The sequence below is a fragment of the Carcharodon carcharias genome, chromosome 16, assembly GCF_017639515.1.
Source record: "Carcharodon carcharias isolate sCarCar2 chromosome 16, sCarCar2.pri, whole genome shotgun sequence".
Taxonomy (NCBI): domain Eukaryota; kingdom Metazoa; phylum Chordata; class Chondrichthyes; order Lamniformes; family Lamnidae; genus Carcharodon; species Carcharodon carcharias.
Window position 1 is genome coordinate 54,538,919 of NC_054482.1, and position 24,081 is coordinate 54,562,999.

The following is a 24,081-nucleotide window of genomic DNA, read 5'->3' on the forward strand; positions in this document are numbered from 1 at the left end:
GGAGGAGGATGCTCCACAAATATCCCCTTCCTCAATGATGGAGGATCCCAATACATCAGTTCAGAAGATAAGGCTGAAGAATTTGCAACAATCTTCTGCCAGAAGTTCTGAGTGGATGATCCATCTTGGCCTCCTCCTGAAGCCCCCAGCATCACAGATGCAAGTCTTGAGTCAATTCAGTTCACTCCACATGATATTAAGAAACGGCTGAAGGCACTAGATACTGCAAAGGCTATGGGCCCTGACAATATTCCAGCAATAGTCCTGAAGCCCTGTGCTCCAGAACTTGCTGCACCCCTAGCCAAGCTGTTTCGGTACAGCTACAACACTGGCGCCCACCCGGCTATGTGGAAAATTGCCCAGGTATGTCCTGTACACAAAAAGCAGGACAAATCCAACTGGCCAAATACCACCCCATGACTCTACTCTCGATCATCATTAAAGTAATGGAAGGGATCATGAGCAGTGCTATCAAGCGGTACTTGCTTAGCAATAACCTGTTCACTGACACCCATTTTGGGTTCTGCTAGGGCCACTCAACTCCTGACTTCATCACAGCCTTGGTTCAAACATGGAAAAAAGAGCTGAACTCCCGAGGTGAGGTGAGAGTGACTGCGATTGACATCAAGGCAGCTTTTGGCCGAGTGTGGCATCAAGGAGTCCTAGCAAAACTGGAGTCAATGGGAATCAGGGGGAAAACTCTCCACTGGTTGAAGTCATACCTAGCATAAAGGAAGATGGTTGTGGTTGTTGGAAGTCAGTCATCTCCGCTCCAGGACATCACTGCAGAAGTTCCTCAGGGTAGTGTCCTGAGCCCAACCATCTTCAGCTGCTTCATCAATGACCTTCCTTCCATCATAAGGTCAAAAGTGGGGATGTTCGCTGATATTTGCACAATGTTCAACCATTTGCGATTCTTCAGATACTGAAGCAGTCCATGTAGTAATGCAGCAAGACTTGGATAGTATCCAGGCTTGGGCTGACAAGGGGCAAGTAACATTCGCACCACACCAGTGTCAGGCAATGAGCATCTCCAACAAGAGAGAATCCAACCATTGTCCCTTGATGTTCAATGGCATTACCATCACTGAACCCCTCACTATCAACATCCTGGGGGTTACCCTTGACCAGAAACTGAACTGGGCTATCCATATAAATACTGTGGCCATAAGGGCAGGCCAGAGGCTAGGAATCCTGTGGCGAGTAACTCGCCTCCTGACTCCCAAAAGCCTGTCCATCAAGGCACAGGTCAGGAGTGTGATGGAATATTCCCCACTTGCGTGGATGAGTGCAGCTCCCACAGCTCAAGAAGTTTGACACCATCCAGGACAAAGCAATCCACTTGATTGGCACCACATCCACAAATATTCACTCCCTCCACCATCGACGCACGGTAGCAGCAGTGTGTGCCATCTACAAGATGCACTGCAGGAAATTCACCAAGGCTCCTTAGACAGCACATTCCAAACCTTTGACAATTACCATCTATACGTACAAGTGCAGCAGATAGATGGGAACCCTGCCACCTTGAAGTTCCCCTCCAGGTCACTAACCACCCTGACTTGGAAATATATCCGCATTCCTTCACTGTCGTTGGGTCAAAATCCTGGACTCCCTTCCTAACAGCACTGTGGGTGTACCTACACCACATGGACTGCAGTGGTTCAAGAAGGCAGCTCAACACCACCTTCTCAAGGGCAACTGGGAATGGACAATAAATGTTGGCCCAGCCAGCCCGCATTCCGTGAATGAAGGAAAAAACCTCTGCCCTCTTACCCTAGTAACTGCCTTTATTTAAGCTTAAGGTACTAGTTTCCAACTCAAATTCTCACACAAACTGAATGTGAAATGCTTTCATGTTACGATCATTCTTGCCTAAAGGATCCTTTACTATGAGGTAATTAATTAATCTTGTCTTATTACAGATTACCAGGTCTAAAATATCCTGTTCCCTGGTTGGTTTCAGAATGTATTGTTCTAAGAAACCGTCCTGAATAAACACTATGAACTTATCCTCCAGGCTACTTTTGGCAATTTGATTAATCCAGTCTAGATTAAAATCTCCCTCAATTATTGCAGTAACTTTCTTATAGGTCCCCATTATTTCTTGATTTATACTCAGTTCTACAGTGTATCTACTGTCAAGGGCCCAAAAACCACTCCCACCAGTGACTTATTTCCTTTGTTATTTCTTATCTCTACCCAAACTGATTCTACATTTTGATCCTCTGAACCAAGATCATTTCTCGCTACTGTACTGGTCTCACGCTTAGTGAACAAAGCCACCTCACCTCCTTTTCCTTTTTTCCTGTCCTTCCAAAATGCTACATAACCTTGAATGTTCAAGTCCCAGCCGTGGTCACTTTGCAACCATGTCTCTGTAATGGTTATTATATCATACTCACTTATTTCTCTTTGTGCTATCAATTGATCCATCTTGTTACAAATGCTGCATGCATTCAGATAAAGAGCTTCAATTCTGTGGGGTTTTTTTAAACCACTTTTCCCCACTCTGCTCTTACTTGTGGTACACTCATTTGTATGCTCAGTCCCTTCCTTTACTCTCTGGTTATCATTACCCGCATCAGTACTCTGCGCTGTGCCTTGTCCTTTCTCTTTAACTTTCCAAATCTTTCCTCTGTTTCGTTTAAAGCCCTTTCTACAGCCCTGGTTTACTGGCCCCAGCATGGTTCAGGTGAAGGTCGTCTCAATGGTGTAGCTCCCCTTCCCCTGGTGCTAGTGCCCCATGAATTGAAACTCATTTCTCCCACTCCGATCTTTCTGAGCCGCACGTTCAACTCCAGTCTTAATTACCCTATGTAGATTTGCTCGTGGGGATTACTACTTTTTTGTTTCTGGTTTTTAATTTAGCCCCTAGCTGCTCATACTCCCTCAGCAGGGCCTCTTTCTTCGTCCTTCCTATGTAATTGATATCCAGATGTCTACAACAACTAGATCCTCCCTTTCCCACTTAAAATTCCTCTCCAGCCCCAAGGAAATATCCTTAACCCTGGCACTGAGCAGGCAGCACAGCCTTCGGTACTCGCACTCTTGTCTGCAGAGAACAGTATCGATCTCTCTTAACTATACTGTCCTCTTTTACAACTTTATTCCTTTCTATTCCCCCAACTTGAATGGTTCCCTACACCATGGTGCTATGGTCAGTTTGCTCATCCCCCCCCACCCCTTCAAGCCCTGCATTCATCCACACAGGCTACAAGTACCTCCAACTTGTTGGACAACTGCCTGGACTGAGGCAACACATCATCGGCCCTGTCACCTTTATTGTATTTAATTTAACTAATTGGGTTTCAAGTATAAAAATATCACTCAGTGCTGTTGCCTGTACAGTAAATTCCCATTTTAACTCATTGAGCTTTAATATCATGGATATAAGGGGCTGGTATGCACATTTAACGTCGGGATTTCCGTTTTAGTGTCGTTTTGTGCTGGGTTGCTGTAGCGCGCATGACCTGAATGGCGCCATTTTGAAATGGCCCCTCCTGCTCGCTGCCTCTCTCCCCATCCTCAGAGTCACAGCTCCTCTCACCCCCTCACTCCATTCTAACCTCTCACCACCCCTCTCCCAAGCCCACAGCAAAGGTTCAGGAAAGGAAGTGGCGAGGGAATGGGAGAGTTGGCGAGCTGGAGAATCAGGAAGCAGGATGGGAAGCGAGTGGGAGAGTCAACGAGATGTGGAAAGAGCTAGCATATTTCTTTATATTTTAAAATTTATTTCCTCTACAAATATAGGAATGTATAGTATTTCAACTTACAAGGTATAATGTTCTAATGATTTTTTTTCATGAGAAAGGCTGACAGAACCTAACTTCAGCTTTTACATTGTTTTAATGGGAAAATCTGATTTGTTTAATGTTGTTTCATTTAAGGTTGCACTTTTCAGGAAGACAATTACAATGTTAACTGAACAATTACTGTAGTTGTACCAAGTAGTTAACTAATTAAGCCATAAATTTAATGCAATACTTCTTTCACTCCAGGACCAGTTTAAACTACTTCCTAGGTTTAGCAGGACAAAACCTTAAAAGCTCACCAATCACCTACCTGCTCACCTACCTAAAGCTTTAAACACTCACTAGCTTCTGGATGCTGAAAAAAGACATAAAAAGCAGCACCTTCTTCCCTCTCTGCACCAAATTCCCAAGTGAGCACTTGTTCCTTGTTGCATTCAGATTTCATCACTCTGTGTTCCCATACTCTGCAATAACAAAACCTGTCTATTCTTATAGAGAGCTGAAGATTCGCACCCAAGTTACAACTGCTAAGTTAGTTTCCGGCTTCTGTGATTAACACCTGTTCATTTTCAGTTGATTGACAGATAGCTGCCACTGCCAGGCATTTTGTTAACTAGGCTTCTTGACTAAAGGTCTAAGTCGGAGCCTGAATGCTAATCTAAATTATAATTACAAGAGAGATTCCCACCTGCGTGAAATTCCCCAGTTAGCATTCCTGCCTCGTCACACTTGGGCCTTATCACACTGTGCTCCAAACTCTCAATAATATGTAATGCACCTTGTTTACCTTACTGAGTAGGCTCAGTGGAATTGGAACAAAGTAACACAAAATGCATGTTGATTTAAATTTGAGGATTGCTGCTACATTTTCTGGATGGTATATTTTTTAGTGACTGGGTAAGGCACTAATAAGTTGGGAAATGGACAATCTCATTATGGATAAAAGCAAAATACTGCAATGCTGGAAATCTAGAACAAAAACAAAAATATCTGGAAAAACTCAGCAGGTCTGACAGCATCTGCGGAGAGGGATACAGCTGACGTTTCGAGTCCGTATGACCCTTCATCAGAACTAAGACATATAGAAATGAGATGAAATATAAGCTGGTAGAAGGGGGTGGGACAGGAGAGCTTGATATCGAGTACATATCTCCACCTCTGGAGAGGCTGTTGATCAGCACCTTGTGGTTACTGGGCAGGAAATGGTGTGCAACATCACCTACTTTCCAGTGCTGCTTTCAAAGTTAGGGTTACTGTCAGTTGCTGCTGTGCAACCTAAATGAGGCATTTAAAAAAACTTTATTGTTTCAGAGCAATGAGTGTAGCTTTCTGACCCTTGATTGGTAATGATAAGTTGCTGCATGCCCACTCTTTAAAATACCTAAACACTTTTCTAGAAAAGAAATTGATATTTTTATTGCATTACACATATACACATGAGGGAGGTGGTGGCATAGTGCTATTGTCACTGGACAGAAGACCCAAGGTAATTCTCTGGGGACTCGGGTTCGAATCCCAGCATGGCAGATGGTGAAATTTGAATTCAGTAAAAAAAAAAATCTTATAATTAAAAGCCTGATGATGACCACGAAGCCATTGCCGATTGTTGTAAAAACTCATCTGGTTCACTAGTGTCCTGTAGGGAAGGAGATCTGCTGTCCTGGCCTGGTCTACATGTGACTCCATACTCACAGCAATGTGGTTCACTCTTAAATGTCCTCTGAACAGGGCATTTAGGGATGGACAATAAATGCTGGCCTCGTCAGTGATGCCCACATTCATGAATGAATTTTTAAAAATATATGGTGGTGTTAGTAATTGTTCCTTGGTGGCCATGGAGTTATGGTTGCTAACTTCATGTTTGAAGTTGTCCCAATTTGAATTGGCAATCAGATGAAGTCTATATTGTTGGATGCACTCTTGTTTTATGAGGTTGGATTTTTTTAATGTCACCTTTCACAAACCTACCTGATTAATGCATAGGTTGTTACTTGTTCCCATTTTCTTCTATAACCAGGTATGAATGAGAATGGGTTAGTTTGATTGTATACTGGAAAGTCAAGAGGGCATTTGGCCTATCAATTCTGCTCCTTCCACAGACCATGTCTACACTATTGTGCACATTGTCCAAGCCATTTAATTTTTTGAAGGAAAGTCCTGCAGAAATACTGTGCTCCATGGAGTAAACAAGTTAGCCCATGAATGTAGTGGGGCCGAAAATTCATGATCCACACTCCAACATTCTAACAGTGGACATCTTCTCTCTGGGAATTTATCATCTAATTGGAATTCCTAAATCAGGCAATTGAAATTAAGTGTGCTTCACCAGGAGCAGTGCAGCTGGACCATTCACTGGGTGATCATAAGACATCACTGTAGCCCTCGGAGCTGGTCCCAATGATGGACCCACAGCAAAGAAAGATCATAAACGAGATCCCTACTATTGCAGAGTGGTGGACTTTTAAATTTACTTTTGTAAATCTGATTCACAAACCACATTTGAAAATTATATTTAAAAAAAAAAAATTTAGAAGTATAGAATTTTACAAAAAATCATTTGGTACATCCTGCTTGCAGCAGCTTTCTGAAAGGGTCCAATCAAGCTGTTGCTTTGTCCTGGATGGTGTCAAGCTTCTTAAGTGTTGTGGGAGCTGCACTCATCCAGGCAAATGGAGAGTATTCCATCACACTCCTGACTTGTGCCTTGTAGATGATGGGCAGGCTTTGGGGATTGAGGAGGTGAGTTATTCGTCACATGATTCCTAGCCTCTGAGTTGCTTTTGAAACCACAGTATTTATATGGTTAGTCCAGTTCAGTTTCTGGTCAAGGATCACCCCCAGGATGTTGATAGAGAGGTATTTAGTGATGGTAATGCCTTTGAATGTCATAGGGCAATGGCTAGATTTCCTCTTGTTGGAAGTGGTCATTTCCTGGCACTTGTGTGGCATGAATGTCATTGTGACTTGTCAGCCCAAGCCTGGGTATTGTCCAGGTCTTGTTGTGTTTGGACATGACTCCTCAGATACTGAAGCAGACGCGAATGGTACTGAACGTTGTGCAATCATCAGAAAACATCCCCACTTCTGACCTTATAATGGAAGGAAGGTTATTGATGAAGCAGCTGAAGATGGTTGGGCTGAGGACATTACCCTGAGGAACTCCTGCAGTGATGTTCTGGAACTGAGATGATTGATCTCCAACAACCACAACCATCTTCTATTGTGCTAGGTATGACTCCAACCAGTGGAGAGTTTCCCCTATGATTCCCATTGACTCCAGTTTTGCTGGGGCTTCTTGATGCCACACTTTGTCAAATGTGGCAGTGATGTCAAGGGCAGTCACTCTGACCCCACCTTGGGAGTTCAGCACTTTTGTCCATGTTTGAACCAAGGCTGTAATGAGGAGCTGGGTAGCCCTGGCAGAACTCAAACTGGGCGTCAGTGAGCAGGTCATTGCTAAGCAAATGCAGCTTGATAGAACTGTTAATGACCCTTCCATCAATTTACTGGTGATGGAGAGTAGACTGGGCGGTAATTAGCTGAATTGGGTTTGTCCTGCTTTTTATATACAGGACATGCCAGGGCAATTTTCCACATTGCCAGGTAGATGCAGCGCAGCAAGTTCTGGACCACAAGTCTTCAGTACAATTGCCGAAATATTGTCAGGGCCCATAGCCTTTGAAGTATCCAGTGCCTTCAACTGTTTTTTGATATCACGTGGAGTGAATCAAATTGGCTCAAGACTGGCATCTGTGGTGCTGGGGAGAGGTCCCACCACTTCTGCAGAGGTGCAGAAGACCAAGATGGATCATTCACTTGGCACTTCTGGCTGAAGATTGTAGCACATGCTTCAGCCTTACCTTTTGCGCTGATGTGCTGGACTCCCCCATCATTGAGGATGGTGATATTTATAGAGCCTCCTGTTCCAGTGAGTTGTTTAATTGTCCACCACCATTCTCGATTGGATGTGGCAGACCTGCATCTTTTGGTTGTGGAATCGCTTAGCTCTGTCTACCATTTGCTGCTTTTGCTGTTTGGCACACAAAAAGTCCTGAGTTGTAACTTCACCAGGTTAACACCTCATTTATAGTTATGCTTGGTGCTGCTCCTGGCATGCCCTCTTCTTTGAACCAGGGTTGATCCCCTGGCTTGGTGGTAATGGTAGAGTAGGGGATATGCTGGGCCATGAGGTTACAGATTGTGGTTGAGTTCAATTCTGCTGCAGATGACCCACTGCGCTTCAAGGTTGTCCAGATTTGAGTTGCTAGATCTGTTTGAAATCTATCCCATTTAGCACAGTGGTAGTGCCACACAACATGATGGAGGTTACCCTCCATGTCAATACTGGACTTCATCCCCACAAGGACTGTGCAGTGGTCACTTCTACCGACATTGCCAAGAACAGATGCATCTGTGGCAAGCAGGTTGATGAGGATGAGGCCAAGTATGTTTTTCCCCTCTTGTTGGTTCCCTCACCACCTGTCGCAGACCCGGTCTAACTGCTATGTCCTTTAGGACTCGGCCAGCTCGGTGTGTACTGGTGGTACCGAGCCACATGATGATGTATATTGAAGTCCCCCGCCAACGTATATTGTACACCATTGCCATCCTCAGTGATTCCTCCAAGTAGTGTTCAACATGGAGGAGAACTGATTCATCATCTAAGAGGGGGTGGTACATAATAAGTAGCAGGTTTCCTTGCCCATGTTTGACCTGATGTCGTGAGACTTCATGTGGTCTGGATGCAATGTTAAGGGCTCCCAGGGCAACTCCCTCCCGACTGTATACCATTGTGCTGTCACCTCTGCTGGGTCTGTCCTGCCTACTTAAAGCTTAAGTAATGACTTATGTAAATTCAGAAACTTTGGTCAAAGATCAAAGTAGGACGCAGCAAGAATTAATGAAAAGGGGAGAGAAAATTATATAAATCGAGGAACAATAGTTATACCAAGTTCGATCTTTAAAAAACAGTTTTCAGAGGATGGGAGGGCTGATGGTAGTAATAATTGTGATTCATTAAGTTCATAGTGGGATAGTGAATTTGGGGGACACTATAAAATCCAAAAGCAACAAAGGATTCCTCTTTTGAATATTACAGTCAGAAGCAGAAGCCGTGATCCTTACCAGCAAAACCACACAGACACTCTCTTGGTCAAGACTGGGGTTAATCAAGGCTGTGGCTTTGCTTCAGTCCTCTTCTCCATTTTCCTTACTGCAATACTGCATCTAATATCCAGGAAACCACTCAGAAATATAGTGATAATTTCCAGAACAGATGAGAATACAAAACCAAAGTCACTCCAACCTCAGTCATTGAGCTCCAGCATGCAGATGACGTTTGTGTGTGCACGCTCACTCAGAAACTGAGCTCCAGGTCATTGTCGAGTCTTACTTTGAAATGTATGGGAAAATGGGCCTTACATGAAACTCCTGGAAAACTTAGTCCTCTTGCAACCAGCTCCCACTGCGGAACGCCTGCCCACAACAATTAAGATCAATGGTGAGATCCTGGAAAATGTGGACTCTCTTCCATATCTTGGGAGCCTTCTCTTGATGAAGGCAGACATAAATTATGAAATTTGTCATCACCTCCAGTGTGCCAGTTCAGCCTTCAGCCAACTGAGGAAAAAAATATTTGAAAACCAGGATCTCAAATCCAAAACTGGAGGTCGTGGTTTACTGAGCAGCAATGATCCCCGTGCTCCAAATGCTTCAGAGATGTGGACAACGGGATCATGCAGAGGCAAACTTAAGGGGTCAGAGAGAGTGCACAAACCTCTAAACAACTCATCTAGCCAATCCTCCAATCACCATTTGTACTGCATGTGTCAGAGTCTGCAGATCACACCTTGGATTTAACAGCCATTTCAGAACGCATCAGACCAGAGTGGAGCAAGTTATCCTCAATCCCAAGGGGTTGCCAAAGAAGAAGAATGGGATAGCCTCATTGTTCAGAGCCCTCATTTTAAAATGGCTGCCCTGACTAAGTTGGGAAGAGAAAAGGTCATTTTTTCTTTTAAAAAAGAGCCACTGTATGCAGTTCCAAAACAAAAGGTGTTTTAAAAAATAATTTTGTACAATATATAGTTCCTTTTAACTGCAAAGGTTTACTATGTGACTCATTTGTTTAGGGGCTTTTAGTTACATACTTACTTCTCCAGATCCTTTTTATCCTCCATCGTATATTAAGAGAGCCGGCTGGAGGAACCTTGCTGTTGGCGGGGGGGAAGGGGGTTATTGGGGTTGGTTGCGGGGGTGTGGTGGTGGTGGGTAGGGGTACAGTGTTGTGGAAATAAAGGAGCAGCCTGGAATTTACTGAATTGTACAGCCTGAAAGGTACCAGGTTCAACCTAAAGCACATAGCAGGAAAAATGAGCTGATTTAGCTCCCTTAACCAGTATAGCATTTGGTGTCATTCAACTAATTGTGTGTATGCATCACTTGATTCAGATATTTGATGGTAGTCACGGCTTACGGAGCCATACGCCAGTGTGAGTTGTCACCAGGAGGAAGGGGAAAATGTTATGAAAACAAAAACATTATATATAGGTTAGTGGTTTTGGGGCTTTATTGTATTTAGAGCTACATAGATTTGTACCACGGAACTTAAGTGGGCCATTTATAAAGTTTAAATCCATGTTCCAAAATAATCTGCAAAGATCTGAAATTGCAAATATTAATAGACTGTGAAGTACTGATTTAGGCTGCAGTGATACAACAGTTCTTAAACATAGCTCCTTCGAAAGCTTCAGACCCACAGAATTCAGATAGGATCAAGGTTACCTGGGGTTAAAGGGCTGCTCTTTCAACATCCCTGAAGTAGAACTTGATTTTTTTTTTCTGTGTAGCCATCCTCTTACCTATCCTGCTTTGTTTTACTTCCAGACTATATACAACTCATTTGTGTACACAGAGAAAATTTCGAATGGAGAAACAGAAGTTCAGCAGGTAAGTAAATGTTTAATTTTATTTTCATAGCATCCAACTTTTGTTGTCAAGCTTCTGGGCACAAAATAATCTTTGCTGTGCAGTTATAATTTACTTGGCAGTTGTTTCTTTCTCCCTGCAAGATCTTAGGCCCCTTAGCTACATGAGTCACATAGCTGATAATTTGTACAAGTGCAGCTGGCTGGCAGATCCTTCAGCCCCACATTATATTTAACTTGTGCTACTTGTTAACATCTGATTGAAAGCCTAGAGTGTGTATTTGCTTTTTCGTGGCATTGGTATCCCGGCATATTTTGAAGCATGTTTGTAGTTGTGAAAGTCCAACAGTAGCCGCACCCATTTGCTCTGTGCTCAACCTCTGCCTTGATCATGAGAGTTGCAATGTCTGGAGCTGGTGTACTCCTCTCTTCCTCTGCCATTCAGAGGTTCATTGTACCATTTGATGATGTACTCAGTCACACAGCATGTGTAGGTCCTGAGTTTAGTTCTTGGTTCATGCTTGGCTAATCTCAGTTGATATGCAGTGGGAGTACTACATGTAGCATAAGCACTTCTAGGCTAGGGTTAAGAGAAAACAGAGAAACTGGTCCACTTTGCAAGTAAAGAATAACTGCCTAAACACTGCTGTGGAATACTTGGCCAGTAATTTAATATTTGACCAGCAATTTAAGTAGGATGGATGCCACGTAGAATTCTGAAGATGACCTCTTTGACCTCCTAGGTTAGTGTGCATTTTTCCTGAGCAGATATGAAGGATTTGTTTAGAAACTTTTGAAGTTTGTGAAGAATAGCAGGTTGAGCTCGCGGCTTTGCAGTGAATAGGAGCCTGAGCAAGGCTTGCTTTTTTGGTACTTGGTCAAGCCAGTGTTGTTCAGCACAGTGAGAGCTAAATTTTGACTTTAATCACTTAGACGTTTTTTAAAATATTTTTTTTTTTTACAAGTTTCAGTGCCCGTACTGGCTATTTAGTTTCATTTAAAACATGACGTAAGGGTTAGGAGCAGAAGTGGATAGACCATTTGTCCCTCAAGCCTGCTCTGCCATTCACTCTGATCATAGCTGATCTATTTCAATTTCACTTTTGTTATACCCCTCCCCCCCATGCATCTTGATGACCTGAGAGATCAAAAATTTGTGTCTCAGTCTTAAGTATACTCAATGATGAAGCATTCACAACCCTCAGTGAAGAAATTTCTCCTTATCTCAGTCCTAAATTACCAAGCCCTTATCCTGAGGTTGTGCCCCTGTATTCTGGATTCCCTGGGCAGGAGAGATAACCCTTAGTGTCTACCCTGTCAAGCCCCTCCAAAATCTTGTATGTTTCACTGAGATCACCTCTCATTCTTCTAACCTAGATGGTATCTGGCCAATTTACTCAGCCTCTCATCACAGGATAACCCTCTAACTCAGGTATCAAATCTAACGAACACTCACTGTATTGCCTCCAAAGCAAAATTATCAATCCTTATCTATGGACACCAAAACTCTGTGCAGTGCTTCAGATATAGTCTCGCCAAAGCCCTGTTCAATGGTAGCAAAACTTCTTTTTCTTGTACTCCAGTCCCCATGCAGTAAAGCCAACATGGCATTTGCCTTCCTAATTTCTTTCTGTACCTGCATGCTAACTTTGTGTTCCTTGTATGAGTGTACCCAAGTCTCTCTGAACACCAACATTTAAAAGTTTAGTTTAAAGAGTATTCTGCTTTTCTATTTTTACTACCAAAGTGAATCACCTGACTCCTCACATTATACTCCATCTGCCAGCTTGTTGCTCACTCATTTAACCTGTCCATATCTCTTTGCAGTCCCTTTGTGCCCCCCTCACAGCTTGCATTTCCACCTAACATTGTATCTACTGCACAGTATAAGATTGAGCCATACAGATGGGGAAGGTTCCAGTTTCAACTCTTGGCTAGTGTTGAGCTATCCATTCCCATCTAAGTGCAGGATATCAGGAGTTTAGAATTAGGTCCACAGTCGTGTGGGTTAGGGAGGGGGAAGCAAAATCAGCCAGCTTTCTCATCGTCATTTAGTTTGGTGTGCATGGAGATCAGATCATAGTAGGGATTGGGCTCAGGTGCAGCATCCCTCCTTGAGAACTTAACTAAGCAGCTGATGCGCACTTTCTGGACTTCCACATGAAGAATGGCTATTTGCTCAAGGTACCATAGGGAACTGGCACTGCACATATTGAATTATAGCCAAGCATGAGTCACTGTTTTTAAGAGAGAAGAACGGGAGCAAAGTAGGGATTATAAAATCTTCTGCGATGGGTAAATCCATATTGCTTTGTAGTTTAATTGTTGGTCATGGGTGTCATTGTATGATTGAAAATTGACCTCAACAATTCCAATTTTAAAAAAGAGCTGTTGAGACTAGGATGACTGAAGAATTGCAAAACAGTAATAATGGTGATTTCAATTTACTAATAGACTGGGTAAACCTAGTTAGCACTAATGCTGTGGAGGATGCATTGCCGGAGTGTGTACGAGGTGGGTTTCTGGAGCAGCACGTTGAAGAACCACCTAGGGATTGGGCTATTTTAGATTTTGTATTATGTAATGAGAAAGGGCTAATTAATAACCTTAGATAAAAACAAAAAAACTGCGGATGCTGGAAATCCAAAACAAAATCAAAAACAGAATTACCTGGAAAAACTCAGCAGGTCTGGCAGCATTGGCGGAGAAGAAAAGAGTTGACGTTTCGAGTCCTCATGACCCTTCGACAGAACTTGAGTTCGAGTCCAAGAAAGAGTTGAAATATAAGCTGGTTTAAGGTGTGTGTGTGGGGGGTGGAGAGAGAGGTGGAGTGAGGGTGTGGTTGTAGGGACAAACAAGCAGTGATAGAAGCAGATCATCAAAAGATGTCAACAACAATAATACAAAAGAACACATAGGTGTTAAAGTTGGTGATATTATCTAAACGAATGTGCTAATTAAGAATGGATGGTAGGGCACTCAAGGTATAGCTCTAGTGGGGGTGGGGAGAGCATAAAAGATGTAAAAAAAAAAAAATAAATAATTTTTTTTTCTTTTTCTCTTTTTATAATGGAAATAGGTGGGAAAATTATTTATTTATTTATTTATATTTTTTTTACATCTTTTATGCTCTCCCTACCCCCACTAGAGCTATACCTTGAGTGCCCTACCATCCATTCTTAATTAGCACATTCGTTTAGATAATATCACCAACTTTAACTTTAACACCTATGTGTTCTTTTGTATTATTGTTGTTGACATCTTTTGATGATCTGCTTCTATCACTGCTTGTTTGTCCCTACAACCACACCCTCACTCCACCTCTCTCTCTCTCTCTCTCTCTTTCTCTCCGCCCCCCACACAAACACCTTAAACCAGCTTATATTTCAAATCTTTCTTGGACTCGAATTCAAGTTCTGTCGAAGGGTCACGAGGACTCGAAACGTCAACTCTTTTCTTCTCCGCCGATGCTGCCAGACCTGCTGAGTTTTTCCAGGTAATTCTGTTTTTTTTGTTTTGGATTTCCAGCATCCGCAGTTTTTTTGTTTTTAAACTAAACAATTACATTGTATCTGTCTTCACAAAGGATGATACAGAGTATGGGAACCAAAGGGCTTGTGCAAATAAGAAACTGAAAAAGGTGGTTTTAAAGAGGTAGTACTCAAAAACTTAATTGGATTGAAGGTTGATAACAGCCGATGGACCAGATGAGCTGCATCCCAGGGTGCTGAAGGAGGTGGCTTTAGGGATAGTGGATGCAATGATAGTTATCTTTCAAAATTCTGGAAGGGTTCTTGCAGACTGGAAAGTGTCAAATGTAACCCCACTATTTCAGAAGGGAGAGAGAGGGAGAATGGAGAACTATAGACATGTTGGCTTGACATCAGTAGTAGAGAAAATGTTAGAATCTAAGGATGTGATAATTGGACACTTAGAAAATAATGATATGATTGGGCAGAATCAACATGGATTTATGAAAGGGACATCATGTTTGACAAACCTGTTGAAGTTTTTTGAGGATGTTACCTGTAGCATAGATAAAGGAGAACCAATGGATGTGGTGTATTTGGATTTTCAGAAGGCTTTTGAGAAGGTCCCACAGACGAGGCCAGTAAACAAAATTAGAGCACATGGAATTGGGGGTAATATACTGGAATGGTTTGAGAATTGGTTAACAGACAGAAAACAGAGAGTAGGAATAAACGGGTCAGTCTCAGGATGGCAGGCTGTTACTAGTGGGGTACAGCGAGAATCAGTGCTAGGGCCACAGCTGTTCACAATCTATATAAACGATTTGGATGTGGGGACCAAGTGTAATATTTCCAGGTTTGCTGATGACACAACATTAGATGGGAATGTAAGTTGTGAGGATGCAGCAAGGAGTCACAGGCCATGTGAATGGGTAAGGACATGGCAGATGGAATATCATAGTAATAAGTGTGAAGTTATCTACTTTGGTAGAGAAAAAAACAAAGAGTATTTCTTAAATAGTGAGAGGTGGTAAGTGTTGGTGTCCAAAGAGACATGGGTACCCTTGTTCATGAATCACTAAAAACTAGCATGCAGGTGTAATTATGAATGCAAATTGTACGTTGGCCTTCATCGCATAGGGATTTGAATACAGGAGTAAAGATATCTTACTACATTGTATAGAGTTTTGGCGAGACCGTACCTGGAGTATTGTGTACAGTTTTGGTTTCCTTATCTAAGGAAGGATATACTTGCCATAGAGGGAGGTTCTCCAGACTAATCCCTGGGAAGATGGGGTTGCCTTATGAGGTGAGATTGAGGAAACTGGGCCTGTATTCTCTACAATTTTGAAGAATGAGAGGTGGTCTCATTGCAACTTACATAATTCTTAAAGGGCTTGACGGAGTAGATACAGGAAGGATGTTTGGTGAGTCTAGAACCAGGTGACACAGTCTCAGAATAGGCCATTTTAGACTGAGATGAGGAGGAATTTCTTTACTCAGAACGTGGCGAATCTTTGGAATTCTCTACCCCAGAGGGCTGTTGAAGCTCACCCACTGAGCATGTCCAAGACAAAAATCGATAGATTTCTGGATATTAATGACATCAAGCGATAGGGGGGGAAAATGGCATAGAAGTAGATGATCAGCCATGGCAGAACAGGCTTGACAAGTCAAATGGCCTACTCCTGCTCCTATGTTCCTAAATTGTTTCTCTTATAGCAAACCCATTCTCCTTCGCTGCATGCTGGAAGTATCTGAGAGTGAAACATTATGCTTAATATCAATACAACTGCATGTAGAGGAGGAAAGCAACTTCTTTTGTACTGGATACTTCGTGGTCAGGGATTCATAGGATCTTGTGTTATTGCTTTTTAAGTGTCTCCTTGGTCCTGTACAGTCTCTCAATCACTTCAAGCTTAAAGCGTTGTCACGTTGCATTTTTTTCCAACTGTCATTTGGACATTCCAAATGCATCTCTTCCATGAGAACTACCTCGTGCTCCTATGGTTCCTTCCATTCTCTAGGTCTCTCAGCCATCCTTCCTTGTCTGCAAAATTTTGTACCTCCATCCTACTGAAGATCTCGTAATGCTGATTATATCCATGTTTTTACCATCTGCAGACTCGATTGATCCAATGCATCTTTTGTTGCTTTTTCATCATCTACCTTCCATAAATTCCAGCTTGTCAAAAATGAAGCTATTCATTTCCTGTTTTATTCGCCTGTCAGTGCATCTTTGGCCCGCCATGGCTTCCTATTTGTCAACAAATTAAATTAAAGTCTTTGTCCTTTCCTTCCAGTCCCATCATGGACTTGCTTCGCTCTTCTCCCTTTGCAACTTTCTTTACCCATATGTCAGTTTTTGCATACTTTAGTTCTCTGACTTTGGCATCCCATGCAACTGTCCCCTAGCTTTGGCCTACTATTGTGGTAGAACATTGAGTCTCCTGTTTCTATAATCTGAAATTTTCTCATCCTTCATCTCTTTAGTTCTCTATCCTCTGTGAAAAACCTTCTTAAAATCTATCTGTTTGACCTATCATTTTGTCACCTCTTCAACACCCCTCAACACAAGTACAATTTATGAACTCCATGTTATGATAAATAATTCAGTGCTTCCCTTTTCTTCTCAATAAAGGAAATAGGAAGTTTTATTCATATTGTCAGTTGATTAGATTTTCCAGACTACAACACAAGCTGTACTTGCTATGTCAGTAAATCTCTACTTTTGAAAATTTGGAATCAACATTTTCAGGATGACATGAAATTTACTTTAAGTATCTATTTGACTGATGCCTGCCTCTCTTGCAGATTCCGTCTGACAGTCTTTTCAAGTTTTGTTCAAAATCTCAGGGGAGCTTGTTGGTTTGTATCTTAAAATATGAAAGAAAGCCTATATTACTGCTGGCCGATCACATTCCCTATTTATTGTCAATGGCACAGAATCCCCTTTTTCAGGTGACTCTATCTTATTGGGTTCTGAAGCTGGGCTTTCCAGTGATCTGCTGTTGCTGTTGGCCTCATTTCATTGTATTTCACTGTGGTTTACCATGCGGACAATGCCACAGATAACCATTTGATTTTAAAGATACTGATTTATGCTTTTTATGGCCAAAGTGGCCATAAAAATGCCATTTGTTCTGTTCCTAAGGCTTGCACATCTGAGGAAATGATGTCCATCTTGGCAAAGGTGAAAAATAAGGTTCATAATATTGATGCCAAGTGAGATTAATGGGAATCTGGGAAACCTCTCCGTTGGCTGGAATCACACCTAGCACAAAGGAAGATGGTTGTGGTTGTTGGAGGTCTGTCATCTTAGCCTCAGGACATCACTGCAGAAGTTCCTCAGGATGATGTTCTCGGCCCAACCATATTAAGTTGCTTTATCAATGACCTTCTCTCCAATATCCCCAATGTTCAGTATCGTTCACAACTCCTCAGAAACTGAAGCAGTCCATGTCCATATGCAGCAAGGTCTGGATAACAATCAGGTTTAGATTGATAAATGGCAAGTAAAATTTGTGCCACACAAATGCCAAGCAATGAGCATTTCCCACAAGAAAGAGAATCTAACCATCTTTCCATGACATTATCATCATTGAAACCCCACTATCAACATTCGGGTGGTGGCGGGGAGGTGGGCCACCATTGACTAGAAACTTAACTGAACCGGTGATTATAAATACTGTGGCTACAAGAGCAGGTCAGAGGCTGGGAATTCTGTGGTAAGTGACTCACCACCTGACTCCTCAAAGCCTGCCCACCATCCACGAGGCAAAAGTAAGGAGCGTAATGGAATACTGTTCCCATGAGATGAGTGTGGCTCCAACAACACTCAAGAAGCTTGACACAATCTAGGACATAGCAGCCTGCTTAATCAGCAACCCATCCTCCACCATAGGCATTCAGTCTTCCCAGCACCAATGTGCAATGACAACATTATGTGCCGTATACAAGATGTACTGCAGCAACTCATCAAGGCTCCTTGGACAGCACCTTCCAAGCCCATGACCTCTGTCACCGAGAAGGACAAGGGCAGCAGAAGCATAGGGAACATTGTTAGGAAATAGAGAGTTTAAGTAACTATATTTGTATTTGTGGGTGTTAGGAGAGAGTTTTAGCTTCAATGTTTAAGTTTGATTTGTATTTCTGTATATGTGTGTTAAGAAAGGTCAAATTGAGTTTTAGTTTCACTTTAAAAGAAGCCTGCATTTCTAATGAGAGTTTTATGACTCTGGCAGCTAAGTTAAACAAACAAGAATATAGAAACTGAGCTATTGCCTAGCAACAGGGGTCCAGAGAGGCAGGTTGCTCCCACAGATTCACACATAAAAACTAAAGAAACAACAGTTTTGAGTTCAGCTTTAAGTCAACTACCGAACAGTAGCCACCTGGAAGGGATAAGTAGTCAGTCCCAAGCTAAAATTGGTTGAAAGTAGCTGCCAGAGAGAGACTGGAGCAAAAGGGCCAGATTGCAAGTTCCAAGCTAAGGAAGAAAGTCCCCAAGAATCCAGGGCAGTGGAAAAGGAGAAAGCCCCAAGCAGATCTTCTAGTCAAAGAGATGGACAAGAACCTGGAAAAGGTCCTGTTAAGTGAAGTCAAGAGTGAGGGGCAGAGAGAAAGTCTCCAAACTTCAGATTTAAAGAGACAAAACCTGCAGAAAGCAGATTTAGAATGAGAACAGCTTGTAAGAGGCAAGAAGGTCCAAAGAGACTGCTGGAGGTCTGTAACTCTTTGCTGTGGGCATGCGAAGCAGTAGTGTACTGTTGACAGCTGATTTGATGAGAGAACATGTGTGTGGAAGACATTTGAATGCATATGGTGACCCAGGGAAGAGGAACACCAGAAGGAGAGTTTGAAACCCTGGAAGTGAATCTTCGTGGAAGGCATCTGAGAGAAAGCATCGGTTTGGAAGAAGATTCCAAGGTGAGGTCTTGGAGAGTGGAGATTGGAAACCTGGTGTGAAAGACAGAGTGCAGTGAGACCGATTGGCTCACGGTGTGACAAGCATCTGGGGATAGTTGAGGAGAGATTCATAGCATCTGGTTGAGGTAGCATCTGTCACTTGGTTTCAGAGTGTGGTGTATCTGACCACAGGGTGCTTATTGATTTACATGGACCATGTGCTTATTGTGAACATTAAAGTACAAGATAGCTTTGTAACTTGTATTATCCTTACAAATCTATATATATCTGTAAGGGCGTAGTTGTGGGTGAAGGAGTATTGTAATATAGTTAATCTTTTCTTGTTTAATAAATGTTTTACGCTTTTGTTAAAAGTTCATTAGCTGATTCCAGTCGGTCTGTTCAGTAGCCCCACTCCATGTATCTAAGCAAACAAAAATAAAAGTTAGGATCTATCAAGCTGGTTTGCGCTCTGGGACCAGGCTTGTCCAGTGGTAACCTCAGTTGGGGATCATAACAACACCACCATCTGCAAGCTCCTCTCCAAGCCACAGACCATCCTGACTTGGAATTGTATTGCCATTCCTTCACTGTTGCTTAGTCAAAACTAACTTAAGACCATAAGACATAGGAGCAGAAATTAGGCCATTCGGCCCATCGAATCTGCTCCGCCATTCAACCATGGCTGATAAGTTTCTCAACCCCATTCTCCCGCCTTCTCCCCGTAACCTTTGATCCCCTTACCAATCAAGAACCTATCTATCTTGGTCTTAAATACACTCAATGACCTGGCCTCCACAGCCTTCTGTGGCAATGAATTCCATAGATTCCCCACTCTCTGGCTAAAGAAGTTTCTCCTCATCTCTGTTCTGAAAGGTCTTCCCTTTACTCTGAGGCTGTGTCCTAGGGTCCTAGTCTCTCCTACTAATGGAAACATCTTCCCCGCATCCACTGTATCCAGGCCTTTCAGTATTCTTAATATTCAATCAGATCCCCCCTCTTCCTTCTAAACGCCATCGAGTATAGACCCAGAGTCCTCATGTGTTAAGCCTTTCTTTCCTGGGATCGTTCTCGTGAACCTCCTCTGGACCCTCTCCAGGGCCAGCACATTCCTCCTGAGATACGGGGCCCAAAATTGCTCACAATATTCTAAATGTGGTCTGACCAGAGACTTATAAAGCCTCAGCAGCACATCCTTGCTTTTATATTTTTATATTCTAGTCCTCTCAAAATAAATGCCAACATTGCATTTGCCTTCCTGACTACCAACTCAACCTGCAAGTTAACCTTAAGAGAATCCTAGACTAGGACTCCCAAGTCCCTTTGCACTCCAGATTTCTGAATTCTCCCCCCATTTAGAAAATAGTCCATGCCTCTATTCTTCCTACCAAAGTGCATGACCTCACACTTCCCCACGTTGTATTCCATCTGCCACTTCTTTGCCAATTCTCCTAACCTGTCCAAATCCTTCTGCTGCCTCCTGGCCTCCTCAATACTACCTGTTCTTCCACCTATCTTTGTATCATCTGCAAACTTAGCGAGAATGCCCTAAGTCCTTCATCTAGATTTTATGATATAATATATAATATATAATTTTTATATTTATATTATATTTATAATATTTATATAATACATACTTCCTGGCAGCATCATGGACTGCAGAGGTTCAAGAAGGCTGCTCACCATTACCGTCTCAAGGACAATTCGGGAAGAGCAACAGTTCATATTCCATGAAAGATTAAAAAGAGAGCTGAGAGGTTATATTACTATCAAAAAAACTGAGAAGGTGGGACATTTTTTTCTCTGGAAAAGAAAAGGCTGAAGTGACCTAGTAACGGTCTTGAAAATTATTAAGGGGATTGATAGGGTAGGCATAGTGAAGATGTTTGTACTTGTGGGTGGAGTCCAAAACTAGGGGTTATAAATACAAGGTAGTGACTAATGAATCCAATGAGGAATTCAGGAGAAAACTTCACAACCCAGAGGGTGGCTAGAATGGGGAACATGATACCACATGGAGTAGTTGAGGTAAATTGCATAGATGTACTTAAGGGGAAGCTAGATAGGTACATGAGGAAAAAGGAGCAGGAAGTTACATTGATGAGGTTAGATGAACTAGGATGGGAGGAAGCTCAAGTGGAGCATATTGACCTAGACTAATTGGGGCGAGTGGCCAGGTACTGTGTTGTAAATTCTAATCTTTTCATATAGGATTTAGTTAGGATCTCTGTAGACACTGTAACTTAAAAAAAAAATTGAACTTCCAGTTACTAGCAAGATTTCACATTTTAAGATGTTTACTGTAACAAAAGAATAAAAGCACTTCTCACTAAACACTATCTTTTTAGGCCACTTATAACTCAAACCACAGAATGCCCCTTCTTATTTTTGGCATAATTGAAAAAACACAGGTATACATTACACTGTCCTTAGAATTAGTTCAAAATGATTCTTAGCTCCCAGGGGTTTACTTCTGCTCTTTCCCTTTCTCAGCCTGTTAACTTTTAACTCCAGAACTATTCCTCATGATGAGAATATTATTGGAGATCCTCCCTCTAGTGAAAGTTAGGCGAATCTTCCAGCTTTGTTTTAACTCCTCATGAATTTGGTCCTTTTGATCTGAGCATGAGCTTCCACCTACATTCCTGCGCGATGAACCATTGAGACTTTCGACCTCTAGTTGCTCCCTCTTCTTGATCCTGGCAGACTAACCCACTATCTGTGATAGTCAGTCATATTTTAGAAAACCTGCAACCTCATACCACAATGATTTCCTCTGTCCCCTTCCCATCTCAAGCCCCATCACCATGGCAACATGAATCACATGGACCTTGTACCCAGGTAGAAATGCTGATAGTTATCCTTGAGAACCCAACCCTTTCATCTTGGAACTGAATATATAATTTAAAGCACAACTGTTTACAACCCAACATTCTCAACACTTTTCTGGGACTTTGGCACTCACAGTCTATCCATTGTTAGCACACAGGCTCCAAGTGTAAACATTTTACACCTTCTTCCCAGTAAAACAATCTGGGCCCCCTTTAATCTCTAACAATTATAACACCCAGGCTTGTTGTCAGGCAGACTGCAGAAAAGGTCACATACCTCATTTCATTTTAACTTAAATTAAAGACAAAGTTCTTTAAAAAAAATATTTTAAACTTCATAATTTGACAGGATTCTTCATGGAGAGGAACCTTTGTTATTGTTACCTAGTCTTCCCTATCCACCAAAACATTTCTGATTTTCAGCTAATGAGATAGTTTATTGCAATATAACAGGCTGTTAGCCAATGCTCAGCTACTTGAACAGACTCCAAGGACTGATGGAGGTCAGCCAAATCTGTTTCCAAGCACATTATTGATTTTTTTCTTCTTCCCTCACTGGGAGTAGAATAAATTGGCTGTAACTCTAGAGAAGGGAGAGATATAGTAGTAAATATGGTTGACTTGATCTATTGCCAAATAAAGCCTGGATTTGGCAGGAACTTTCTACTTCAGATAGTTACAATTGGGCTGCTTATGTAATTGAATCTTACACTTGGTATTCTTTGCAGGATGTCAATGAGAAAGCTGCTTCAATATTTGGAGAGTGAGTGTCACATGTTTCCTGTTGCATTTAATTTTCTTTGGGAGCATATTTACCTCTTGTTTTCTCCCATTAATATTATTTTCATGCCCCTTGGCCAGCCACTGTGAGGTATTAATCATTAGTTGGCTACTTCCTCATCAGATTATTGTTTTTATCTGCAGACGAACAGCAGTCTGTACCTGATGTGATTTAGACAGAATACTAAGTAGAATGGAGGTCTGATTCTGTATTCTACACCTATTAATCATATACTTGAAATGGAAAAAATTCCAGGGCTATGGGGAAAGAGTGAAGTAAGTTTGATGACTCTTTCAAAGAACTGACATGTGTTGAGTGTGCTCTATCTGCGCTCTAAGATAATAAATGCCACCACTCAAATGATCTGCTTCATTGCACCAATACTTCTCCATTCAGATGTTAATATATTTTTTGATTTTTTTTTAAGATAAAGTAGTGTAGAGCTGTACAATATCAAATCATTATCACCATAGATATAAAATCAAATATTCATAGTTCAAATATCCCACAGATTCTAAATCTGGAACTTGCTTGCTTGGGAAAAAAAACTTACATTTATTCTGTTTATTTGGATAATTTATGTAATTGCTGTAGTATCTTTACCATACCAAAAGTGCTGCAACACTGCAATCCTTGTAAAGTGTTCAAGAATCAGAACTGTGATAGTCAGATTATGTACAAATCTGCTTAACTAATTTGTTTAGTTTATCATGATATAATTTCTTATACACCCTCAGGCAACAAGATAATGATCAAAATGCTGGAAATAGTCAGAGATCTGGCAGCATCTGTGGAGAGAGCAGTTACTGCTTCAGGTCGATGTTGAAGTTTTCTGATCAAGGGCCACCAACCTGAGACATTAACTCTGTTTCTCTTTCCACGGATGCAGCTGGATCTATTGAGTATTTTCAGAATTTTCTGTTTTTAACCATTTGGTTATACATATGTATATTAGACAATTTACTTGTAAAGGAAAACAATGGCATAGATGTAATAGGCCAAATGGTCTTTTTCTATGTTTTTTAATTTTATTATTGTGAAATCAGTATTTATTTCTCAGGCCAACTCAAAAATATTCAAAATTTTGGTATATCACTCCATTTGATACAATTAAGCAAAACCTCAATGACCTGTCTTACTATTATTATTATAAGTCATTAGTGCTGATTTTCTACTTCTCAGAGGTGGATTTTAAATGATGTCAATCCTTGTTCCAAAATGGGCAGTTGGTTTGTTGGGTGCTCACAAAAATGGGTAGTCATTGCATGCAAAAAAAGAGAATGTCTACCCTCATTTAATCTCATTCACCATTATTGGGATATGATTCCAAGAGTGTACTTGACCTCCAGTATTTCCTGTAACTGGCCGCTCTTCATCCAAGCCTGAATCGTATTAGAATTTTGACCCCTA

General features: G+C 41.7%; 1 protein-coding gene across 1 annotated transcript in view; it reads left to right on the forward strand.

Annotated features, from left to right (window-relative positions):
• The window catches only part of cachd1 (cache domain containing 1), a 196,661-nt gene that overhangs the window by 86,055 nt on the left and 86,525 nt on the right, over nt 1-24,081 (forward strand). Inside the window, exon 3 of the mRNA XM_041208876.1 lies at nt 10,641-10,703. Coding sequence (XP_041064810.1) covers nt 10,641-10,703 — 63 coding nt within the window. The remainder of the gene's footprint in view (nt 1-10,640; nt 10,704-24,081) is intronic.